General features: G+C 40.6%; 1 protein-coding gene across 3 annotated transcripts in view; it reads right to left on the reverse strand.

The window, feature by feature from the left end:
* Positions 1 to 24,791, reverse strand: part of ulk4 (unc-51 like kinase 4) — a 261,384-nt gene that overhangs the window by 150,233 nt on the left and 86,360 nt on the right. For all 3 annotated transcript variants that reach the window (XM_059013181.1, XM_059013174.1, XM_059013164.1), the window contains exons 20-24: positions 23,970 to 24,131; positions 23,568 to 23,750; positions 18,516 to 18,643; positions 11,105 to 11,238; positions 10,394 to 10,515 (exon numbers count right to left, since the gene is read on the reverse strand). In XM_059013181.1, the coding sequence (XP_058869164.1) occupies positions 10,394 to 10,515; positions 11,105 to 11,238; positions 18,516 to 18,643; positions 23,568 to 23,750; positions 23,970 to 24,131 (729 nt within the window). The remainder of the gene's footprint in view (positions 1 to 10,393; positions 10,516 to 11,104; positions 11,239 to 18,515; positions 18,644 to 23,567; positions 23,751 to 23,969; positions 24,132 to 24,791) is intronic.

The raw sequence follows: 24,791 nt of genomic DNA on the forward strand, positions 1-24,791 counted from the left end.
TGGGAACTACCACCATTCCTGTGCACCAGTTTGTAGGTTCATCAATGCGGGTAATAACTCCCATCGCCTCCATTCTTGACAGCTCTTCTTTCACTTTATGTCTCAACGGCAAAGGAACTCTTCTTGGTGTTGTGAGTGCAAATGGTTCCACATCAGGTTTGAGTTCTATTTTGTATTCCCCTTGCAGCATTCCCAATCCAGTGAATATGTGTGGAATTTCTTCTTGTAGTATTCCTTGGGGTCTTCTATTGCTTCAATTCTTTTTATGAGGCCTAGTGCTTCTATGGCTGGCAGTCCTAAAAGAGGTCTAGTCAGCCCTTTTACAACAAATATCGTTTCTCCCTTGGTCATTTGCCAGTGAATTGACCACATACTTTAAACTGGTTATTGCCAGGGCCATATAGCTTCCTATCAGTTCTTTTTAGAAGCCCATCTCGCTGCTGGTTATACTCTATCTCAGGTATTGCAGTTACATCTGCGCCAGTGTCAATCTTAAGCTCTAATTCTGTGCCATTTAAGAGAAGTTCAGCTGTCCAGGTTGTGCTCTGAGTTTTGTCATTTATCAGTCCAAGGAATATAATATCCTCATCTTCCGATGGCATTTCCTCTTGGATTATACTGATATTTTTGGTTGATTTGCAAACTGTTGCATAGTGTCCAATTCTTAAGCATTTTCGACATTCTGCCTCCCTGGCAGGACATTGTTGTCTGCTATGTACAGGAAATCTGCCACATCTACCGCACGTTTGCTGTTGTTTTTCTTTTATTGTCGTTGTAAACTTATAGTTTTGTTTTGGCTTGCTGTTGAAAGTCTGCATTTTTCTACGTGCAGTGACAGCGTCTACATTAGGGTTAGCTTCTTCCCCTTGAAAATTACATCTGAGTGCAACTTGTTGTTTTTTTACTATTTCGTTTTGTCTCGCTTGGTTAACTGCTTTTGCCAGGGTGAGATCGGGGTCCAGCTGCAATCTTTCTGATAGTTTACCATCAGACAGACCTACTACTAGCCTATCTCGTATTAACTCCTCGTAAAGATTCCCGTATTCACAGTGTTTAGCTAAACCATGTAGAGCAGTAATGAAGTTATCAACAGTTTCCCCTTGCTCCTGCCGTCTCTGGTTAAACTTGGCTCTTTCAAAAATTGTGTTGCGCCTTACAACAAAGTGTGTTTCTAGTGCTCTTTTAACCTTGTCGTAGTCTTTCTTATCGTCTTCTGATAAATGCAGTGAGCCCAAGATATCGTCTGCTTCATCTCCCATGGCGTAAATTAATGTGTTTACTTGAATCTGTGAATCTTTTTCACGTAAACCCGAAGCTTCTCTAAATCGCTCAAATCGGTGAATCCATTTCGGCCATTCTTCAGTTTTATTGAAAGGAAACTTTTCCGGTGGCACTATCTGAAAAAGCGCCGCCATTTTAGTCGTGCGTCTACTGCAAGCCTGTGTGTTTACTTAATATGAAAGTCTCTTTTCAGGACTCACCCAGCGGTTTCTTCTCTCTCTCTCTCTCTCTCAGTTTATTTTTTTTCACGCTGGAATCGCTTTTCTGTTCTTTTCATCCCACTCTGACACCATGTACTATTATTAAAGATGACGGGAGTCAGAGTATAAACAGAACAAACCTTGTTTTATTAAGGCGCCTCCATTACAGTTACCCCCTCCATCCCCTAGATGGCGGTGTTGTAACATAACACAGTAATCCTATGTTAACTCAAAACATCCTAACACTACAGGCGCCGCACTGGAAAAAAAAAGTATGTTATTAAAGTGACCTTGCTTATTGACTGCTGACGTCTTTTAACTCCACCGGGTGCTGCGTAAGGAAGGTTTGAAGTTCCTGCTTTCGTTGTTGTGCTTTTGCCACATTCTGCGGATTGGATGTACATCCTATGGTATTTCCCCGCTATATATATTTTTGTAGTGAAAGTACACACTAGGGCTGTCAGTTAAGCCTCAAAATAGCAATCGATTAATTGGACACACAAAATATAATCATTCTAGTAAATATCGATGAGTGTTCCATACATTTTCGGTGCATTCCTCTTCCCATGATGTTTTTATTTGAATGTCATTGCAGTTAAGTAAAAGCTTGAGCACAACAATTTAATGCGAGGGGTAATTACGCCTTGGTAGCGGCAGGAGAAAAAGAAAGAATAAAAAACAAAAACACAACATTTGCAACAAGCCTAAAGAAAGTTTAACATACTACAGGAGTGTTACTAAAATATTTATTACAAACAGATTACAGTACTTTGGAATGTAAGCTTGTCACAAAGACGGCCGGAGTGGGTGGCGTCAGACCGGATGCAGGAAATAAATAAACAGAGAGATGTGGTTTGGTATAAGCTGGGCGCGTGATCGCGCTCAGCATTTAATAAACAGAAAATAAAAGGTTTTAAACACAACAAAAACACAGGACACGGCACTACACGCCAAAATAAAAAGACAAACAAAACGGACTACACAGACAAACAAACACGGTGAGCAGATTTCACTACTATTCACTTTTACGATACACAGTTACCTCCGTCTCCAATCCCGTTCTCCACTCACCGAACACCTAACCACGAGTGACTAAACGTGCATCTATTTATACCGTTGTGCTGGGATTCAATTACTAATTAATTATTCACTTGAATCCCAGCACGTGAATTCATTACGTGAAACCCCGTGTTCACATATTACATTTAACCAGCACGTGAAGTGATTTGTGCTCTCCTCGTGCCTAAATACAAATCTACACTTTTTAAATATACGTGAAACACAGACCCGTTTATATCCCGTGTACCAATCTATACACCAACATTAACACACGCACGCAACATAAATACACAGAACACACAAATGCACACAGGGGCGGGGCACTTTGCCACATATACCCCCCCTTGTGCGCAGCACACATGGCCTCAACGGCCACCTCCCCCCTTAAATATCCAGCAGTCCAGGACAAAGTCTCGGGCTGGGAAGGGAGGCTTCAGTGGGCCCATGGCTGGCCATGCTGTCAGCACCCCTGCCGGTAGTGGCACGGCTGACAGCCTGTTGGTTTGCTCCTGCAGCGAAACTGCTGCTGGGGAAAGTGGTCTCCTGACCTCTCCTCCTGTCTTTGTAGCCGGTAGCTCCCTTTGGTGGGGCTCCGACCACAGTACTGCCGGCAGCGAAGAAGCTGCAGTGGGAGCAGGTCTCCGGACCTCCCCCACGATCTCCGGCAGCGAAACTGCTGCAGTGGGAGCAGGTCTCCAGACCTCCCCCACCTTCTTCATGGCCGGCAGCTCCCCTTTCTGGGGCTCCGGCCACCGTACTCCCTGCGGAGGTAAGGGCAGCAGAGGCAGCTCCTGCTCCTCTGCTCCGGGCGGTGGCGGAGGCAGAGGTAGCTCCAGCCCCTCTGCTCCTGGCGGTGGTGGAGGCAGAGGCAGCTCCAGCTCCTCTGCTCCTGGCGGTGGTAGAGTCAGCTCCAGCTCCTCTGCTCCTGGCGGTGGTGGAGGCAGAGGCAGCTCCAGCTCCTCTGCTCCTGGCGGTGGTGGAACCAGCAGGTATTCACCCTCTGCTGGTGGAGGTGGGAGGGGCCAGCAGTCCTCCCACTGCGGTGGAGGTGGAACCAGCAGGTATTCACCCTCTGCTGGTGGAGGTGGGAGGGGCAAGCAGTCCTCCCACTGCGGTGGAGGTGGAACCAGCAGGCATTCACCCTCTGCTGGTGGAGGTGGGACCAGCAGGTATTCACCCTCTGCTGGCAGCTTGGGTCCTAGGGCTTCCCTCTCTTCGGGCTGTGGACGCACCGACTCCTCCCTTTTGGGCTGTGGACGCCCCGACTCCTCCCTGTTGGGCTGTGGACGCCCCGACTCCTCCCTGTTGGGCTGTGGACGCACCGACTCCTCCCTGTTGGGCTGTGGACGCACCGACTCCTCCCTGTTGGGCTGTGGACGTTCGGGCTCCCCCCACTCAGGCGTAGGACGTTCGGGCTCCTCCCACTCAGGCGTAGGACGTTCGGGCTCCTCCCACTCAGGCGTAGGACGTTCGGGCTCCTCCCACTCAGGCGTAGGACGTTCGGGCTCCTCCCACTCAGGCGTAGGACGTTCGGGCTCCTCCCACTCAGGCGTAGGACGTTCGGGCTCCTCCCGCTTGGGCTGTGGACGCTCAGGCTCCTCCCGCTTGGGCTGTGGAGGCAAAACCAGCAGGCATTCTTCCTCTGCTGGTGGAGACGGGGACAGCAGGCATTCTTCCTCTGCTGGTGGACCTGCTACCTGGGCTGCTGTTCCACTTATAACTGCTTCCAGGTAGCTGAGGACCAACCCCACACCTTCCTCCCAGGTGCTTACGGTCTGTTCCCTCGCATAAGCCTCCCATCGTTCCCTATCCATAAACTCCAGGAACTGGACGACTACTGGGATAGACTGGGCCTCCAGCCCAGCATTTTCCAGCATCCAGTCCCGCATTTTGATGGCGTCTTCTGCCATTTTTTTTTTTTTCTTTTTTAAATCCAAACTGCGGTTCCTGCTCTGGCCTGAGTCCTGGAGGCGCTGTCGATCCCACGCAGGACACCACGTGTCACAAAGACGGCCGGAGTGGGTGGCGTCAGACCGGATGCAGGAAATAAATAAACAGAGAGATGTGGTTTGGTATAAGCTGGGCGCGTGATCGCGCTCAGCATTTAATAAACAGAAAATAAAAGGTTTTAAACACAACAAAAACACAGGACACGGCACTACACGCCAAAATAAAAAGACAAACAAAACGGACTACACAGACAAACAAACACGGTGAGCAGATTTCACTACTATTCACTTTTACGATACACAGTTACCTCCGTCTCCAATCCCGTTCTCCACTCACCGAACACCTAACCACGAGTGACTAAACGTGCATCTATTTATACCGTTGTGCTGGGATTCAATTACTAATTAATTATTCACTTGAATCCCAGCACGTGAATTCATTACGTGAAACCCCGTGTTCACATATTACATTTAACCAGCACGTGAAGTGATTTGTGCTCTCCTCGTGCCTAAATACAAATCTACACTTTTTAAATATACGTGAAACACAGACCCGTTTATATCCCGTGTACCAATCTATACACCAACATTAACACACGCACGCAACATACATACACAGAACACACAAATGCACACAGGGGCGGGGCACTTTGCCACAAAGCTATATAAACTAGACAAGAGTTTACGAAAAACAGTCAGTTTTTTTTCAATGTGCACAATTTATTTACAGGCTGCTTGCCATGAATACAAGCCTGTCGTCCTGCTCTGGATACAAGGTGTGCGTTTTTTTTTGTTTGTTTGTTTTTTTAACACAGTGGATACACAGAGGGGAGTACTTACAAACATTTTCAAATCTGATTCGCTGGTAGGATGGACCAGCAAATCAGATGCTAGGCGAAGAACAACACGCCCACTGCTTGTCTGGCAGAATACTGTAAATAGCAAGGCAGGGCATTCGGTGGAGTTTCGTTGATAAACTTAAATAATGTTATTAACTACGCGCGTTACAAAAATGTAATTATTGACTCGGTTATCCAGTATTTATATCCATGTATATAATGAGGAATGAAATCGATCGAAAAATAGAGTTTTGATTTAATCGTAGCAGCCCTGGTACACACCGATGATTTTGCCCTTATTTGGAGAGAAAAGCATCTGTTCTGCTTCCAGCCATGTTGAGTGAGTATGTGACTATCGTTTTCTACGATTATCGAATAATTAAAACATGTCCAAGATACGATTATCACGAATATTCATAATCACGATATATCGTACTATCGAAAAATTGTTTCATCGCTATTATCGGCTCAAAGTTTCCACCTTCTACCTTCAAGCTACTTCATTTAGAAAATAACATTGCAGACTGTAGATTGAACTGTAGATTAAAATAAGGCTTTAAAATACATTTTCTTTGTTTTAGCAGGTTTCTGCTTTAAAAATCCCTTCTTAAATACACCATCTTTCCATGTGCTTTTAAAATCAGTTTACAAAAAATACCATTGGAGGAAAAAGCTTGGAAAGATTATTATTATAGTAATCTATAATCACTTAAATGTGCCCGAGCTGCCTCTCTCTCCTCTGTCCTAATTCTCCTCGACCTCTCTGCTGCCTTTGACACTGTTGATCACTCTATTCTACTATCATCTCTTGCTGACCTGGGGATCTCTGGCACTGCTCTGGCCTGGTTCTCCTCCTACCTCTCCAACCGCACTTACCAGGTAACCTGGCGTGGAGCAACCTTCACACCTCACCCTCTCTTAACTGGAGTCCCCCAAGGGTCAGTCTTGGGTCCTCTCCTGTTCTCTCTCTACACCCGCTCCCTGGACCCCCTCATCGCATCCTATGGTTTCTCATACCATTTCTATGCTGATGATGCTCAGATTTTCCTCTCCTTCCCCACCTCTGACTCCACCATCTCCTCCCGTATCTCTACCTGTCTGTCTGCTATTTCCTCCTGGATGCACTCGCATCACCTCAAACTCAACCTCTCTAAATCTGACCTCCTTTTCTTTCCCTCCTCCTCCCCCTCCTCTGATCTCTCCATCTCTGTTCCTCTGGAATCTACCACACTCTCTCCCTCTTCCTCAGCTAAGAACCTTGGTGTCACCCTGGACCCCTGCCTCTCTTATTCCCAGCACATCTCCACTCTGGCACGCACTTGCCGATTCTTCCTGAGCAACATCCGAAGAATCCGACCCTTCCTCACCAACTATGCTACCCAGCTCCTGGTCCAGGCCCTGGTACTCTCCCGCCTAGACTACTGCAACTCCCTCCTGGCTGGCCTCCCTGCGTCCGCCACCCGTCCGCTCCAGCTCATCCAGAACTCTGCTGCCCGCCTGGTGTTCTCTCTGCCTCGCTTCGCCCACGCTACTCCACTACTCCGCTCGCTCCACTGGCTCCCGATCACCGCTCGCATCCAGTTCAAGACTCTTGTACTAGCCTACAGATGCCTTGACCAGTCTGCACCCAGCTACCTCCAGACCCTCATCTCTCCCTACACCCCCACTCGACCTCTCCGCTCCGCCTGCACTAGAAGACTAGCTCTACCACCGCTACGCTCCCCTGCCTCCAGAGCCCGCTCCTTCTCCACCCTTGCTCCGCAGTGGTGGAATGACCTGCCTACAGATGTCAGGACTGCCCAGTCCCTGACCACATTCCGGCGCCTCCTTAAGACTCACCTCTTCAAAGAGCACCTGTAGAACTCCTCTGTTTGTATCCTGGGACACTATCACCCTTCATGTAAATGTGCTTTATTTTGCTCTTATCAGCCCCCTATTTTACTGCATTTAATCCTGTACTTCAGAATACTGTAATCTGCCAAGTTTTTAACCTGTAGTACTTTGTATTTAATCACATCCTGATGTAACTATCACTATTTAATCATATCCTGATGTAACTATCACTATTACCTGCTGTATTATTGAATTGTGGTTTGTCAAACTTGTACTTTGCTTGAACAAAAGTTATTGTATTTCTTGCTCTTATTGTATTACTTGTATTGTAACGCTTGAAATGTTTTTGCTTACGATTGTAAGTCGCCCTGGATAAGGGCGTCTGCTAAGAAATAAATAATAATAATAATAATAATCTCTCCTGGTGCAATTTTTAGCCAGCGTGTAAACTGTCTGGCTTCTAAAAATACATTTCTAAAGGAGAGAGGAATGTGTTAAGTCCGAAAAGCTAAAACTATCTTCAGGAGATAAACTAGTAAACAAACAGGAATGTAAACAAACTCTGAAGACAAATGTTGCATAGACTACACCAGGGGTTCTCAAACCGCGGCCTGGTATCATTTTTGGGGGGGGCCCGCATATACTTTCACTTAGAGCCTTTCCTCGGTTAAAATAAATAAATAAATAAATAAATAAATAAATAAATAAACAAATAAACAAACAAACAAACAAACAAACAAACAAATAAAAATAAATACATTTTTTAAAAAAGCCTGTTTTTTTGTTTTCAAATAATACAAGATTTTTTTTTTTTTCTCCACTGGAAGCGAGGCTTTCTGGAAAACCCCCTTTCATGGCTTCTATTTGGACTCCCAGCTGGAGGCACCAAAATTAAAATCTGCTCAGCAATATATTTTGATAAGGTCTGCTGATGCTCTTTAAGTACACTGTTTCATAATGGATAAATGTATTACCAAAGTTTGTGAAGAAAACAAGTTTGCAGGATGGTTGGGAACTAGAATATTTTGTAACTGAAGACATCAAGAAACCTTTTTGTTTGTTTTCAAAAATACAACGTGCGTAAATCCACTCACGTTAACTCCGCCAGTATCCAATAGTGACATGCGAAAACATAAACTTCAAATGATGAAAGAAAGTCTGCAGTTACAACAAAAACATATGAAGCGTGTTTGACAGAGGGTGAAGTTGTTACACTTGCCAGCTGTGTTGGCGAATTTACGAAAGAGTTTTTTTATTGAAGCATGTTAGATAACATGAGAGAAAAAATGAGATAATGTGTAAAATCCTCAAAGTCCATATCCTTGATGCTCATCTTGATAAATTCAAGGAGAACATGGGAGCGTACTTGGAGGAGCAAGGCGAGCGCTTCCACCAGGATATACTGGACTTTGAACGCCGCTACCAAGGACAGTATAACGAGAACACGATGGGAGACTACATTTGGGGGCTGATTCGTGAAAGTGATTTACAGTATAATCGTAAATCTCGAAAAACTACTCACTTCTAAATCTTTTGTAGTCATTTTTGTATTACCTTAGTATAAATACATGTTAATTTGGATTCATATGTTGTTTTTTTCTGACTTTATGTGAACGAAAAGACACAAATTCGCCCGTTTTCTCATTGGAAATAGGTAAATTTCAAAATATCACTGTCCTGGTCACAAAAGCAAAGTTTGTGGGGAATAATAGCCATTTTCTATACTTTTGAGGCATAAGCAATTAGGAAATAACACTTACTACCCAGGAACAAAAATTGTGTTACATAGTTAATCCCGGTTCAGAGCTGCAACCCCCTGGCGACTCGGGAAACGGCAGCTGACACATGCATCCTCCGAAACGTGACCCTGCCAAGCCGTCTTTTTTCACACAGCGGATCCACAACGAAGCCATCAGACCTATAGTGCCGGAGGACAACACAGATCTGATTGGCTATTTTACCCTCCCTACCTGGGCGGCGCTCGGCCAATTGTGCACCGCCCCCTGGGAACTCCCGGTCACAGTCGGCAATGACATAGCCTGGATTCGAACCTGCGATCTCCAGGCTATAGGGCACATCCTACACTCCACGCAGAGTGCCTTTACTGGATGCGCCAAATGAGAGGCTGTTTAAAGCTTCACAGTGCTGACGGAAATCTGCCATTAGTTGCTGCAGGGTATCTCACCATCCATGAGTAGATGTTTTAGCTCGCGAGATGTTTCAGCAGTATGTTGCACAGCGGATCTCCATCTCTAACTCTATAATTAAACTAATTTGGTCTAATATTTTAAGGATTCCATGAGATGTTTTTTTACTCTTCTGACAGCACACATTCCTCATGACAGAGTATGACAAATAAACTAAATTAATTTGGTGTCTTTGCCCCTCAGTGACTCAGTGAAGTATGCTGTGCAAATGGAAAAAATGTCATTGGAGCCCTTTGAGTATAGTGCAATGATTTAACGCACTGCACCATTAGCAATTCAGCACAGACTTCACATAGAGAGCACAGCCATAGTCTTGCACACAGAAATTACAACAGTTTTATTGATGTACAGTGCTATGTTCAAAGGAGTGACTTCATGAGTTGTTTATGCAAAGAAATAACTTGCCCATGAGTTACAGAAAACAAAGACAATTGCAGCTACCACATACAATAGTACTCCTAGGTCATGAAAATATTACTGTCCAGGAACAACAAAGAACAATTTAATTAGCTTTGCAAAGCTGAAACACTTCCTGCAGCCTTATCTCTCTTGTCTTATTACTGAGATAAGTGGATTTGGATCTGTGCCATGATGGGTTTCTAGCCAGCAAGAGACTTTGTTGAGCACTTAACAGACTAGGCTTTCAGACTAATCATTAACAACCATGCCACTTGCTAGCCTTGTACAGTAGCCTGTTATTGTAAATGTATCCAAGATAAGGTTATTAAACTTTTATCTTTATATAAAAATGTCTGGAAGTTTAACTGTCATTTTTAATTTCATGTTTTTTTTCAAAGGAATACCAACTTGCATAGCAGTTCGTTAAGCGTGGTCATATCAACATTCTGTAATGCAGAAACAGGAAAGTGCTGGTGGGAAGGTGATATGTTTTGCTGGGGACAATTCTTTGTATAACAAAACTTTTTTTCTTGTTTTATTTACGACATCAGTTTCTAATGCTTTACAAGATATTGTTTATGTTAAAAGCAGCGTAAACCTATTTAGGAGACAAACCAAAGGCTTACCTGAGAAGTCAAAAGATGGAGAACAACAGGCATTGCGGGAAGGCATTGCTTCAGCTGTTTAGCCTGGACTGTTGAAGGATGTTTACGTCCTGAAACACTTGCTAATGCAGAAAGGATATCACCTAGAAATAGGGTATGATAAATTATTCAACATTGTGTCGGTTTCAAATTTTGCCCTTAGGAGGAACAATTTCAATTAAAATGTTTTTATAATATTTTCACTGAGAGTGTTAGGATTATTGCCCACATTGTCAAACAGGTAACACAGCAATAATGATCCATGATGTGGTACGGAAAAGAAAAGCCAGAGCACTTGCCATTATGTTTTTTTTTTTTTTTTTAAACTGCAGTGATTTAGAGGACAGATCTCAAACCCCAGTGCACTTGAGCAGACATTTTGAATAGAACCTTGAAACAGGCTTTAAAGCTATAAGTGTAAATGGATGTTAACAATGAAAAGAAAAATTACAGGTACGTTATTTAAACAGTTGTAGCAACATGTGGGGACGTGTAACGCTATATTTTTCGGAACCGTGCTACTTGCTCTAAGATCTATTAACAGCCAGAAGCTCAATTACAAAACACAGATGTGGTCAATATCTGGTTTAATGCTTTATAATTCAATCAGTATGGAAATGAAAAAGAAACAAAAATGTGATGCTTCAGCCACCAATTCACTTACTTTTTTTTCATATAATGCAATTGATTTACCTAGAATTGCTGGCAGCTCTTGCACAATGTGACAGATGAGTTGATCCAAGCATTTTGACAGGTATTCATTGCTGCTTTGTTGTTCCTTCCCTGGCGTTGCCTTTCTGCTGTCTCTTTCGATGTACATCACTAACCTACACAGATGAGGTGAAACCATTATCATTCCTGAAAACACCTTCCCTCTCATTGCAAAAATCAAAATAAGGAACAAAGTTCGAGTGAGGTGATTTAACTTTGTTATGATTAAACACTGTTAGTATTTTGGCGGCAGCTAAGAGAAACTTTCTACACTGTTCTGATCTTGTTTTTTTTTTTTCTTTTTATGTGGGGTACCTAGACAACTGGACAAAAGTGTGCCTGATGTGTAATGCACCACTATTGGTTTGTATCTTAAACAGGTGGCATTTAACAATGCAGGATATAATAATAATGCATTGTAAATCAAATTAAAAAATATGGCAAACCATAGTAAATTACGGTAAAGGCAAGGTATAACAATGGGAAAAGTGCAAAATTACTTTGCAAATTTAGCATGGTAAACTTTTATGAGGGTGCAACTGAAACATCCTTTTGAGAAAGTGAACGTAGAAAACAACCAAAGTCTGGCTTCTGATAACATAAGAGTGCACAGAAGACTTAAATATGGGTAAATGTAGTAAACCGACATCAATGGTATTAACAAAATAAGTGAAAGTATATTACATGCAGCACCATGCTTTTACTATACAGTAAAAGCATGGTATATTACATGCAGCACCATGCTTTTACTATGCTTCTACAGTTGTCCCGCATTATACCGCCCCCCTTTATAATGCCACCCTCGCATACCGCCAGCTATTCTCTCTGAACAAATGGCACCAATATAAAAACAGTGCTATTTGTACCCGTTATATCGCCACCCGCCAACTTCCCAAGTCAAGCAAATGTAACTATAAGCACTGAAGTTTCCCTCATTGTAGCGCCAGTGAAATAATCATGGACAATTAAAACAACAAAGTTATGCAGTTAACCTTTGACTCGTTTTCCTAATTCGTTGTTAACTGAACGTTCATACCAATGCCATCAACACTCCCGCTCCCAAAGCAAAACAGAAAGTACAAAATGGCGAGTCGACCCTACATTTAACACCAGAGCAAAAGAAACAAAACTCTATGTATGCATCTGAAAATAAGAAAGCAAGACATCGCAAATGTTTTCTCGCCTAAGTGAGGCATACTTGATGGAATGGGTCGATTTTTTTTAACCTGAAAAAGGCTTACTTTACTTTTCGTTTTAAAAAAAGTATTTGCCTGTACATATTCAACGTTTTTTTTTTTTTTTTTTTAACTGCTTAAAAAGGAATGCTGTTGAGCTTAAATTGCTTTGTGATATAAATAGATGGCATCGTTCAATGGGGGATACACGGGGGGATACGCTTACACAGCCGTGCCACAAACACTAAAGTTCAAATCACCAGCACAGTAAAATAAAATAAAAAATCGTCTGCTTTGTTTTAATGGAATAGTTTGGCTGATCTGACGCTAAATGAGTGTTTATTTTTTATTTATTTATTTTTTTTAAGTATAAACTGTTCCTCAAAAGTAACCAGGTATGTTTCATACAGATGGGAAAAGATGATAAAACGTCACTAGTAGACCTACTGCTGTTTAAGAACTAGTACTTTAGTTTTAAAAAAGATTAATGTTTTATTAAAATGGCCTGGAGATACTGTAACTGTATAACTGAAAAAATAAAATGTTTGAATTTATTTCAAGCATAGAAGGTTGTGTGTGTGTAGGTTTTTTTTTTTTTTAACCCTCACTATAACGCCACCCTCGCTTACTGCCTGTTTCTGCCAATGGCCCTTACCAGGTGTTATAAAGAGTGTTGACTGTACAAATCATAAAAATAACAATCTTGTTTCACTGATGGAAAGTGATGTATTTATTCATGTATAATTCATATGCCAATGAAACAAAACATCAAGGCACTTAAAATTATTCTTAGGAATCATCCCACTTCAATAGTTGGATCATATAAAAGATCAAAAGTAAAATGAAATATATGGCTTCTCCTATCAAGACCCCATCATGGAACTAAAAGCCTTTTTTCTCACTTCAGACATCAATACAACGTTTCATTGCCAAGCCTCTCCATTTTTCTCCTAATTTTACAAAGTAATTTCCTGCTTCACTTTCATCTTAAAACAATCCAAAAAGCACATGTAGGCAGATCATACACTAACCTCACCTGAGTGAAATGTTAGGAAATGCACAAATGGAATTAAAAGGAGTATGTTTTAATATTCTTGTCCCTGCTTATTTCTTTGTATAATATGAAAACAAATATTTCATGCACATAAAAAGAATGTAAACAGTGTTAAGGAGTAATAAAATCATAGCAAGAAACAACTTAGTTGTAGGGAGAAGTTTCATTACGAGCAGTTTATTGCCAGCGTCACCCAGTTTAACTTATTATTATTATTATTATTATTATTATTATTATTATTATTATATATTTCTTAGCAGATGCCCTTATCCAGGGCGACTTACAATTGTTATCACATTATTTTTACATACAATTACATTATTTTTACATACAATTACCCATTTATACAGTTTTTTTTTTTTTTTTTTTTACTGGAGAAATCTAAGTAAAGTACCTTACTCAAGGGTACAGCAGCAGTGTCCCCCACCTGGGACCGAACCTACGACCCTCCAGTCAAGAGTCCAGAGCCCTAACCACTACTCCAAACTGCTGCCCCTTAGTTGCCTTTGTTAAACAGGGCCTTGTATGTTCTATTCAAACTAATCCTTTAATATGTGAATTAACAAACTCACTATGTATAATTGCTTGTTTTCTACTATTTAAAGCTGAAGCACCACACTATCATTTCAATGTTAGTCCCCTGCTGTATTATTTCTACATTCTTCACTAGTTTAGCCTTCCTAGTTTAGTACTGAACTTGGTTTGAAAGCAGCTCTTTTTGACAGTCAGTTTGCTTACATTCCCCAAAGCTACTTTACAATACGTCACTAATTAGGTCAATCAGGCATGCTGCTGCTTGTAGCAATGCAGAGTTCTAATACCCAAATAATGTGCAATACATAATGTGCAACTAGTAGAAACAACGTGATTGCCATTCAGTCCATTCACAATCATGTTTAAGTTGTATAAATAAGGTAAATGACATCTACAGAAATTGAAAAAAACACACATTATTTTTAGTGATGTGCACCAATATCGATATTTTGATTTGATATCGATATTGATCGATATCGATAATTTCCATTTTGTGATACTGTGTTTTTTTTTGTTTGTTTTTTTAATTTAGTAGTCGCCAATTGATTTTTACTCAATTTTTTTCCCAATTTGAAATAGCCAATTGTATTATTTTAGGCTCAGCTCACCGCTACTTCCCCCACGCTGACTCGGGAGCGGCAAAGACGAACACGCACTTCCGAAATGTATGCCGTCAGCAAACCACTTTTTTTCGCTCTGCAGGCCCACCATGCAGCCACCTCAGAGCTACAGCGTCAGAGGACAACGCATCTCTGGGCAGCTTACAGGCGAGCCCGCAGACATCCTGGCCAACCTAAGCCCTCCCCACCCGGGCGACTCTCGGCCAATTGTGCGCTGCCCCTCAGGAGCTCTCGTCCACGGTCGGCAATGGAATAACCTGGACTCAAACTGGCGACCCCCAAGCTATACGGCGCATCCTGCACTCCACACGGAGTGCCTTTACCGGATGCGCCACTCGGGAGCCCCATCGTGGGATTTTAACAATTGTGTAATGGATTTATTTTTAAATAGAAGAACAGATATATCACCCACCACAAAGAGCTTGCAGAGACATGCTTTAATTATAATTATTATTATTTATTTATTTAGCAGACACCTTTTCTAAGGCGACTTACAGAAACTAGGGTGGGTGAACTATGCATCTGCTGCAGAGTCACTTACAACCAGTGGTGTAGTGGTAAATAAAAAAAATTGGGTAAACGCCCGTTTGGTGGAGTTGAACAGATAGATTCAACAGAGGTAAACTGAACATGAACAGATACATTGTTATTGTTCCTCAGCCAACCAGGGCCCCCATACAGTCCTTTCCCTCTCAGGTGCTGTTCAGACCCGACGGTGCGCTACACGTGAACAGTTCTGTGAGGGTCCTTTAGTGGGCTAGGATGACGGCTACTAGCAGGTCCAGTGTGCCTAACAACAGAACATTAACAGAACATAAACAACCAAATCACAGAACACTCACACACACAGAACACGCAGTCCAGTGGCCACGCCCCCCTGCTTGCGCCACAGTTCTGACAGAGCTCTCAGCTGTCAGTCTTGCACGCAGCAACACAACACAGATGCTCACTGTTAAAATATCTTGTCTTTAACCTAGTATTTGAGCATAGTAATGAGTAAACTCTGTATCACTTATATGAGAAGTGGGTAAACGCTATATTGCCCAAATTAAAAGTGGTTAAACTCGGTTTACCTGTGTATACCCTCGACTACACCACTGCTTACAACAACATCTCACCCAAAAGATGGAGCACAAGGAGGTTAAATGACTTGCTCAAGGTGACACAGTGAGTCAGTAAGTGAGCCGGGATTTGAACAGAGGACCTCCTGGTTACAAGCCCTTTACTTAAACCACCGGACCACACAACCTCCTATAATAATGCTAAAATAGTAACACAGTATAAAAAAGTTTATTTTATATTAAGATACAATAAAACTTACACATACCAACCATTGGCAGCCTCATGGGCAAAGAAACACAACACACTAAAGTATTATTTAAGCATTTTATTGAATTGATTAGCATTTTGTACCAAACGCTATTTGCATTCTGCATTAAGTTTGACACTATTGTCCATAGGGTGTTACTCAATGAACTTATGAAGCAAAGGACCACTAAGTTAAGTCAGTTATTGTTTTTGCTTTATATATTGCAGTTGTGTTTCCGTGTTTTGGAAGAATTTAATATTATCGATACCATTATCAAAACACATGCATGATATTGATGTCAAATTTTCATAATTATGTTATACATGGAATTATGTACTCTGGGCAAAATTTCCATTTGATCCCTGTTAAAGTTAATTCATTATTTACAACAAGGGCAGTATTAACTAGTACTATCCCACCAGTTTATAAATTACTAGACTATTTTTGAATTTATTAACATAAGCATGTCAAAATCTCAGAACAACTGGGATTACCACTTTTATAAATCTTACTACTTGAGATTCTGACATTTTTGTATTTTTTAAATTGATGTATTTATTGCCAAAAAACAACAAAAAAACACCAGAGCCTTTAAGAATTAATAAATTTTCTTGGAAATTGTGCATTAGCAGCCTACAGTACATGGAATGCACTATAATTAGAATCCTCCAGAGACTTCAACAGTAACAAAATGATGGGGATTGATAGATGGTGCCAGACTGACATTTTAGCTACCCACTTCTTTAATAGCTAATATTTCAAAAGTGAGCTGCTTGCAACAAAAACTATCTACGCAGTTTTGGAATAATACATGTTATTTATAATACTGAAATTGAAGCCATGCTATTCTGGTGAACCATCAAGAATTTCCATATATTTCTTAAAATGTTTCACTAAGTAAGTTTTGGGTGTGATCATGTATTGCAATAGGTATAATGTTACAAAATTGATTTTTAATTTGTCAGGAGCCTTTAGAGAAGCGCCTGTAAAGAACTGTTATGAACACCCATACTGCACATCCTATTTTTTTGCAGAAAGTTTTTTGCACTTCAAGCTTAATAATTCAGCAAATCATGTGGCAAAAAAACATCAGCAAGACATACATTTTGATTCAGAAGTTTAGTCTCTACTCCATTGTTATGAAAGACTAATTGACGGATCTACTGCTTAAAAAGGCTCCAACCAAAATAAATTAATTCTCTTTATATTCCTGCAGTCAGGATGTATACAGAGTTGCTTGCAGAAATCTATTACTCAAACTGCTGAGTCATTTTGACAAAACTAATTGAACGGTTCCACTATATTCACAGAACATTGCACTTTGATATTTGTAGCATGAGCTGGACTTTAAGCCCTTCATCGCATTTCAGCTTAAAATATTTTTGTAATACCCCAGAGCAGTGAAGAACACCTTTTCAAAAGGCCAAAATGTTGTATGGTGGGTGGTTGTATTTTACCTAACCTACGAGTAATATCAGTGTCTCCATATAACTGGTTTACACAGTGATAAAACAGACAGCTGTAATTTGCCAAAATAGAAAGGTTTCTCAAGGTTTGTTTGTTGTTATCGATACATAAAAGGTTCTGAAGGCATCACTAGGATCAGCATCATTCTATACTCAGCAGAACCAAGAAAAATGCAGATTAATATGATTCAGTGGTTCTGAATGTCATTGCTGTATTACATTTTGGTTATGCAGTGGTAAATATCAGGCCATGTTTGTTCTTATAAAAAAAATTCAGCACTAAATTATTTGCAAGAAACTATTTTAAACAGAACATCCGTATCTGAAGTCAGCTCAAGCACCTTGAACACAAGCAGCCATACATAAAAATGAATAAAATGTCATATTTGGATCACATCAAACTTCATAAAGAATGTAAAGATAATGATAGGTCCTTCTGTGCATAAGAGCTAATTCACTCCCACCCTGAGTATCACACAAAATGTAATAAAGGTTTGCATTCATAATGGCAGACACTCCACAAAGTTTTATGAAATGGCCTTTTATATGGAAGTTCATCCATCCATAATGGTGTTGGTAAGTTCAGGAAGTTCTGATGGTGGTTAACGCCTGTGACGTTCCAATTCATTCCACAGGTCTTTAAGCAAATAAAGCTCTGGATGTTTTTTGTCACAAGCCTGGACAAATTGGAAATTTGTGCTTGGATGGATTTTTTTATCTTGAATGAGCCATCACCATTAATTCCTTTGCAGCCGCCATTGGCTATATTCAATTTCCCTAGTGGTCTTTGGGTAGCCGCCATTGGCCACGTTCGATTTTACACTATACGCCTCTTAGCTGTATAATTATGACATTCCATCATTAACTGCACCAAACTTCGTATAGAGATAATCAAGCCCTTTGCAAACCTGCCAGACTTGTCTCTGTTTACTTACATAGCTTGAGTGAAAGGCTGTTCGCTTTGAAGATAGTGGCTTTGATTGGTGTTGCAGCTATCACTCACATACCCACATTTACGTATCGCTTGCACAGTTTTTTTTCAGCCGAACAAAACGTTCTATTTGTATTTTCTATTTCAAAGTCAAACCAAAATGTATAACACATGCAAGTAATTCATTTTGTGATATTCTAAACTTATGTTTACTTAAAATAATATGCATGTATAAACTGTAACATCCCATGTACAGTAATCTCAGTGTTTTACTGTATTTATTAATTCTTTGTATTTTGCTTACCTTGAATTGCAACACAATAGTAGCATCTCCCTGTTGTTCATTAGGACCTGTAACAGCACAAGGAAGGCCTTTGCACGGATAGTAGACACAGGACTCTCTAATAATCGGATGATTTTGATAACAAAATCCTGAAAAATAAAGAAAAATTACTTTTATACTTGCTGATTTCTGAGAATCTATACTATTTGTATATTATATATATATGTCTGCATTTCCAGGACCTTTAGACCTGCATTTTAGACTTTGCTCAAGTCTAAAAGTAGGAACCTTTGTTCTCCTTGTGTTATTATTATTGGGGTGGATGTGTAAGAATTGGGTAATATGAAACTTGGTGTAAATGGCTTCTTAATAGTACAAACAATCTCAGTACCAGAGGCACCAAGGAAGTCTACAGGTTCAGATCAATTTTCAAGATGGCCGCCAAAACACTTCCGGTTTACATGTATTTAATAAGGAATAGTGGCCAGAACAGAATATTGTAGTATAACCACTTAAGAAGATTAATATGAAACTATGTACAACAGTACTCTCTGGCTAAGAGAACACCCCTCGGGAAGCAAGCAAAGTGTTCTTATAGCTGAAATGTTCTTTAAGACAGAGTTAGCCACCAGACACATTATGAATCAATAAATAAATAAATACATATGTATTACTTGTCATGACGCACATGCATATGAAATGAACTGAATATAAGAATATAAGAAAGGTTACAAACGAGGAGGAGGCCTGTGACAGGGATGACAAGTGGTGACGTCAGACCAGAAGAAGGCACAACCAAAACAAAAGGTACGATGCAGTGGCGCGGACGCCGTTTTATTTAAATAATCCAAAAATAAATATTTAAACAAAAATAAAACACTTGCTCGCAGAGCAGAAATAAAACAAGTAAACAAAAATAAATCTCAAACACAAAATAAATAACAAAACCCAGGTCAGGCTGAGCAAATGCCTTCACTGCTCCTGGAGTTTTAAGTTTCGTTTTGTTTCTCTCCTCTCGTTCTCTCCTCTCGCTCCAAACTCCCACACCGAGCTAGAGAGCTGCAGGCTTTTTATAACAGGTGACCATCTCCCGATTAGCAACAAAATTAATCATTTAATTAATTCGGGAGATGGCCACCTTCTGCACGAGTTTTTCCCCTACTCCTGGCAGAGGACGAGCACCGATCTTGCCTCTGCCAGGACACGTTTTAAAAATAAACAAAACAATAACACAGCGGCGCTTCGCCGTCATAAATATAATACAATAAAAATAATACAAAATAAATACACAATACACTGCACAGGGGCAGAGGGGGAGACCCCGATCTAAAAATAAATAAACAAAACAATGTACAGGGCTGCTCGCCCTGTTACAAGGCCATTCGGCCCATCTTGCTCGTTTGGTTGTTAGTAGCTTATTGGTCCCAGAATCTCATCGAGCAGCTTCTTGAAGTGTCAGCTTCAACAACATTACTGGGGAGTTGGTTCCAGACCCTCACAATTCTCTGTGTAAAAAAGTGCCTCCTATTTTCTGTTCTGAATGCCCCTTTATCTAATCTCCATTTGTGACCCCTGGTCCTTGTTTCTTTTTTTAGGTAGAAAAAGTCCCCTGGGTCGACATTGTCAATACCTTTTAGAATGTTGAATGCTTGAATCAGATCACCGCATAGTCTTCTTTGTTCAAGACTGAATAGATTTGATTCTTTTAGCCTGTCTGCATACGACATGCCTTTTAAACCACGAATAATTCTGGTCGCTCTTTTTTGCACTCTTTCTAGAGCAGCAATATCCTTTTTGTAGCGAGGTGACCAGAACTGAACACAATATTCTAGATGAATTTGGCCTGCTTTTGACAGCGCAAAGGGTTGATTTTCATGCTTGAAAAATTCCTCAGGATCTCCTTTTCGGGACTGAAGGGCAACGTTTTGACTGCTAAACAATGTATAGTTGCTCTTCAGACTTTCAACCTGCAACTTGGAGTTTGACCGATTCTTTACAGGGGGGCAGTTAAACAGTGCCAGCTTATTTCTCTTGACTGGATCACGCAGAGGTATTGAGCAATCTTGTAGTCGTTGTTTTATGAATGCACAATACTGCTTTAAACCCAGACTTTAAATTCTACGAACGCTGTCAACAACATTCTGCTCAGCTACAACACTTGTGGCAAGGACAAGAAGCTCTTCATTTTCTTCGTTGAAGGGATTCCCCATAGCTTCAATTACAGAGACCAGACCCTAGTTCTGAAATGCTTTTGTTTGTTCGTGGTGGGCATTGCCTTCCTCACTCATACTGGTCATTTCTGTGACGCTCTGAAACTCCATGCGGTCTTGCTACCTCTGGGCCACCAATCATCCAACACGTTAAAGCAGCAGTCAGTGCGGTCTATAGCACCTCTGACACTCTTCACTAGAGCATTGTTTTGCTTGTGAGCTTGTTCAATGGCAACTGCTGAAAACAATCGCTGTGGTTTACGCACCACAAAGTGGCCTCTCATGAATTGCTCGACAATTGACGGATTTATATTCGGCAGCACAAGCATGTCACGAATATGAACAGCAAGCCACTGAGCATAATTTTAATGATCGAGGTTGAAGAACCAAGGAGCTAGTTTGCACAGAGTGCCAGCATACAACTCAAAATCCCCATTGCTGAGTGACATTACCAGTAAGAAAAGCAATAACTAACTCCTATGTAGTCATCCAGAACTGGAAGTGAGCACTGCGTTCAGATATTTTGGTGCACCAGTCATCCATCATAAGCATTTCTTCATCGTCACAGACTCCATCAACGTATGTAGTGTATGCTCTTCTCAACAGGATGTAAAGACTGCATGTTGTCACTGTGTGCATGTCTCGTGCGCTTCACATGGCTTCCCTTTAGAAAAGAGCTACCCCAGATGATGTTAGCCACAATGTTAGCCTGTGTAAGGCTGCTGTCCAGCCACTGTCCTCAAGCCAGTCTCAGTGTTGCCATATCTATATGGAGTCCACCTAGCAGGAATACACTAAATTTGCTTTGCTACGGTATACAACAGTTGATCCATAGTTATCACTATATAGGGCAGACAACACCTTCCTCAGAGAACCATTTGCTAATGCTGTTTGACAGACTAGTTGATATGTCTAGAACTCTGCTGTAAGACACTAAAGCCTAGTCGGAACATTTCCTCAACTAGCTGTCATTGACGAGTTTTCGCATGAAGAAGTAGTCCGATGTACACTGTAAGCAGTGTCTCCTGATTTATGCAGTGATGCTGACCAGTGGATCCTTCACGTCGACGCACGTAAGTGTTGAGCAATAGAGAGTTCTGGTTGTGAGGAAAGCGCATTTGATTGTGACTTAATGTTGGGGTCATTTAATATCACACACACTAATGCTATAGCAAATTTGGCACTGACCCTTCTTGGCATTTTTCTTCAAATGATCCTGTGAATGACGTCTCTTTTTTGAACACATCCCGTCTGACTATAGTTGCAGCCTTGGTCAGTATCACTGTGTCATCATCAAGATCTTGATCATAAGCTTTCTTTAACACTAAGCCAATGCCACCATCGAATGGAAATAGCACTTCACGCCCTTCTCTGTGAGCCTGTAGAGCTGGAAGATTGCTGAGAATTCATTCCTTTAGTCCTGTGGCATGTACACGGAAAGGTAATTCATACCCCATCTCTACTAGTTGAGCTTCATATAGCTTACAAACATCTGACAGCTTGAACACGGGTGAAATATCTTCAGTTACTCTTGTTTCACTGATGTATCCAACTAACTCAGCAAGTGCTAATCCCGGGTGAGCATCACTGTTCAAAGGAGATGACATACCCTGTGCCCTCGCGGCTTTATTGTAGAGATACTAAACACTTTGGATGATACTTTGCTTCATGGGCGATCAATCAAGTGTATAAGCTCACCTAAGTGTATAAGATCACCTCACCTAATCTTCACAAGCAGTCTGGAGTCCTGTAGCTGCAAAGTGCACCTGTGTACACGACTGTTTATGATGAAAGTTGACGCATTACGAAGAGACAAGTTCAGTTCTTATTTCTCGCAAAAGAAATATGACTCACTTAAAGTCGCAAGGGTTAACTGTTCTACTTTGGTCGAGTGTATTTATTACCGCTTTCAGATGAGTCCAATTCAACTACATGACGTTTTATTGCTCTTTGTTGCATAATGTTGTAGCATCAAGATTTTAAGTTACAATTGAAATGACTAATAGTCCACAGAATAATGGATGACAATGGTTCCTGGCTCATTCAAACTGCAACTAATACTGCAACTTTTTGTCCAAAAGACCCTGTTATTAACATAAACTTTAATTTTATCTCTGTGTTAACATTACTAATTAACCTAATAAAAATGTGTAATTAACTTAAGGTGCAGAAATAACCATAAAATAATCTATAGATTATACACACGTATTATACTTTTAACAAAACAACAAATTACATCAAACAAAAACATTCTAACAGTATAAAAAATAGCAATTTTGCATTCATTTTCAGCAACAATGTTTTTTTTTTATAAGAACAACCTTGATTGCATTCATCTTTAAGGGAAGAGTTAATCACGTTACCAGCCATCAAGTATTACTTCGACATGCTCGGTGGCCATCTTGAAATTGAGCAGGCATGCTAGTCTGCACCTAATATTGTCCCTACTATTCCAAAGAACATTTCCACCAAGTTTCAACTTTGTACCATAACATGCACAATTCTTATATAGCAGCTTTTGGTTTCAAGCCGGTCACCATGGAATATGCAATACTTTTTGACACTCATATTGAGTTTTTCGGTCACTAAACTGACACAACTCAATGTTTATTCTCCACCTACAAAGCTGTTTTCTCCATATAATTTTAGAATTTAGTTACAAGGGGTGTTCTTGCTGGGTGCCTATAGAGAAGAAGTTTACAATCCATTACTGGCTCCTGTCAAGATGGGCCTTGAAATGCTTGTGTGTGTTTAGCTCTTGCTGGGGGAAAAAACCTGAAATCATGGTTAATGGCCAATTAACAGGTAGGAATCACTTTCCCTTTCCATATTGTGAAACCCAAAGCATTCATTTGATCCATACCTTTTCCTGAACCAGTCTCTGCAGATGGACCCCAGAGGACAGCATTTCAGTAAACATGGTGAGCATATACTGCTGAATCCGGCTTATTCCTGATACCAAGCTGTTCAGTATTGCAGGCAGGCCCACCTTGTCAATGACACTTTGGAAAGCACTGGCAGAGTGTCGAGTAATTCTGCACAGTGCCTGTAAAAAAAAAAAAAAAAAAAGTTTGTAAAATAAAACAACTTTTAAAACATTATTATTATTATTATTATAATTATTATTAAGAATGAAATATACAAGTATGTTCAGTACTTCTTATTTTCATATTCAATATCAGCACCTTCTGGTCTTTCTCAGTCTCAATGCCTACATATTAAACGATTGAGTTTATATAGTTTTTGATGAGTAATAGACCCTTACCGAAATTGCGGTGACCCTCAAAGAGTCCACTGTGGAATGTGTGAAGAGGTACCACAACATTGGTCCAATCTCCCCAGTGATGAACCCTTGAGACTGATAGGAGACAGTAGTGCAGACATTTTCCACAATTTTTGCAGCCACATGATTGACCACTGGCTCTTCCTGCAATAGGACAGAACAGAGGGTGGAAATTGAAGTAAGCAAATTGAGCAATGTACTGTACACAGAAATGAATTGTGTTGATCACCTTTAGCTTGAAAAAAAAAAATTGCTTTGTTTAAAACAAAAAAGTTCCCTGTAAAATTGCCCAATCTTGCATTGAAATCTACCTCTCTTTCGATACGTTTGTTGGTACAGTAATTTTGACGCTAATGGAGCGCTTTATCAAAACCATCAGCATCATATACATCTGTTTTTGCTGATGTGCTGTCTTTTGTCTCCATTGTAAATTGTTGGATTTTTTTCTTGGCCTTTTTTTTTTATATATATATATATATTGCACACAATTTTCCAATACCATAGTCCTATTGCTGAGGATGATGCTGCGGTCAAGTTATTTTCAATGTTTTTAATTGAAAGTGTAACACAGTTCAATTTCCCAATTATTACCATTTCAGTAAGCTTTTTTAAACTGGATTCTGGTTGCATTTGTAGGCGTGGTTGAGTGATTGCATACTTCTAGTTGAGGTGGGGTTTGACAGTTTGTAAGTTTGGTGAGCATAGCACTGAGGTTTTACTGTACTGTAAAAACCCACAGTCTTGGCCTAATTAACTACTTAAACTCCAGATGTAAAAATGAAACACCTTCCCAGGTACAAGATT

Source organism: Acipenser ruthenus, chromosome 3, assembly GCF_902713425.1.
Source record: "Acipenser ruthenus chromosome 3, fAciRut3.2 maternal haplotype, whole genome shotgun sequence".
In the NCBI taxonomy this organism is placed as follows: domain Eukaryota; kingdom Metazoa; phylum Chordata; class Actinopteri; order Acipenseriformes; family Acipenseridae; genus Acipenser; species Acipenser ruthenus.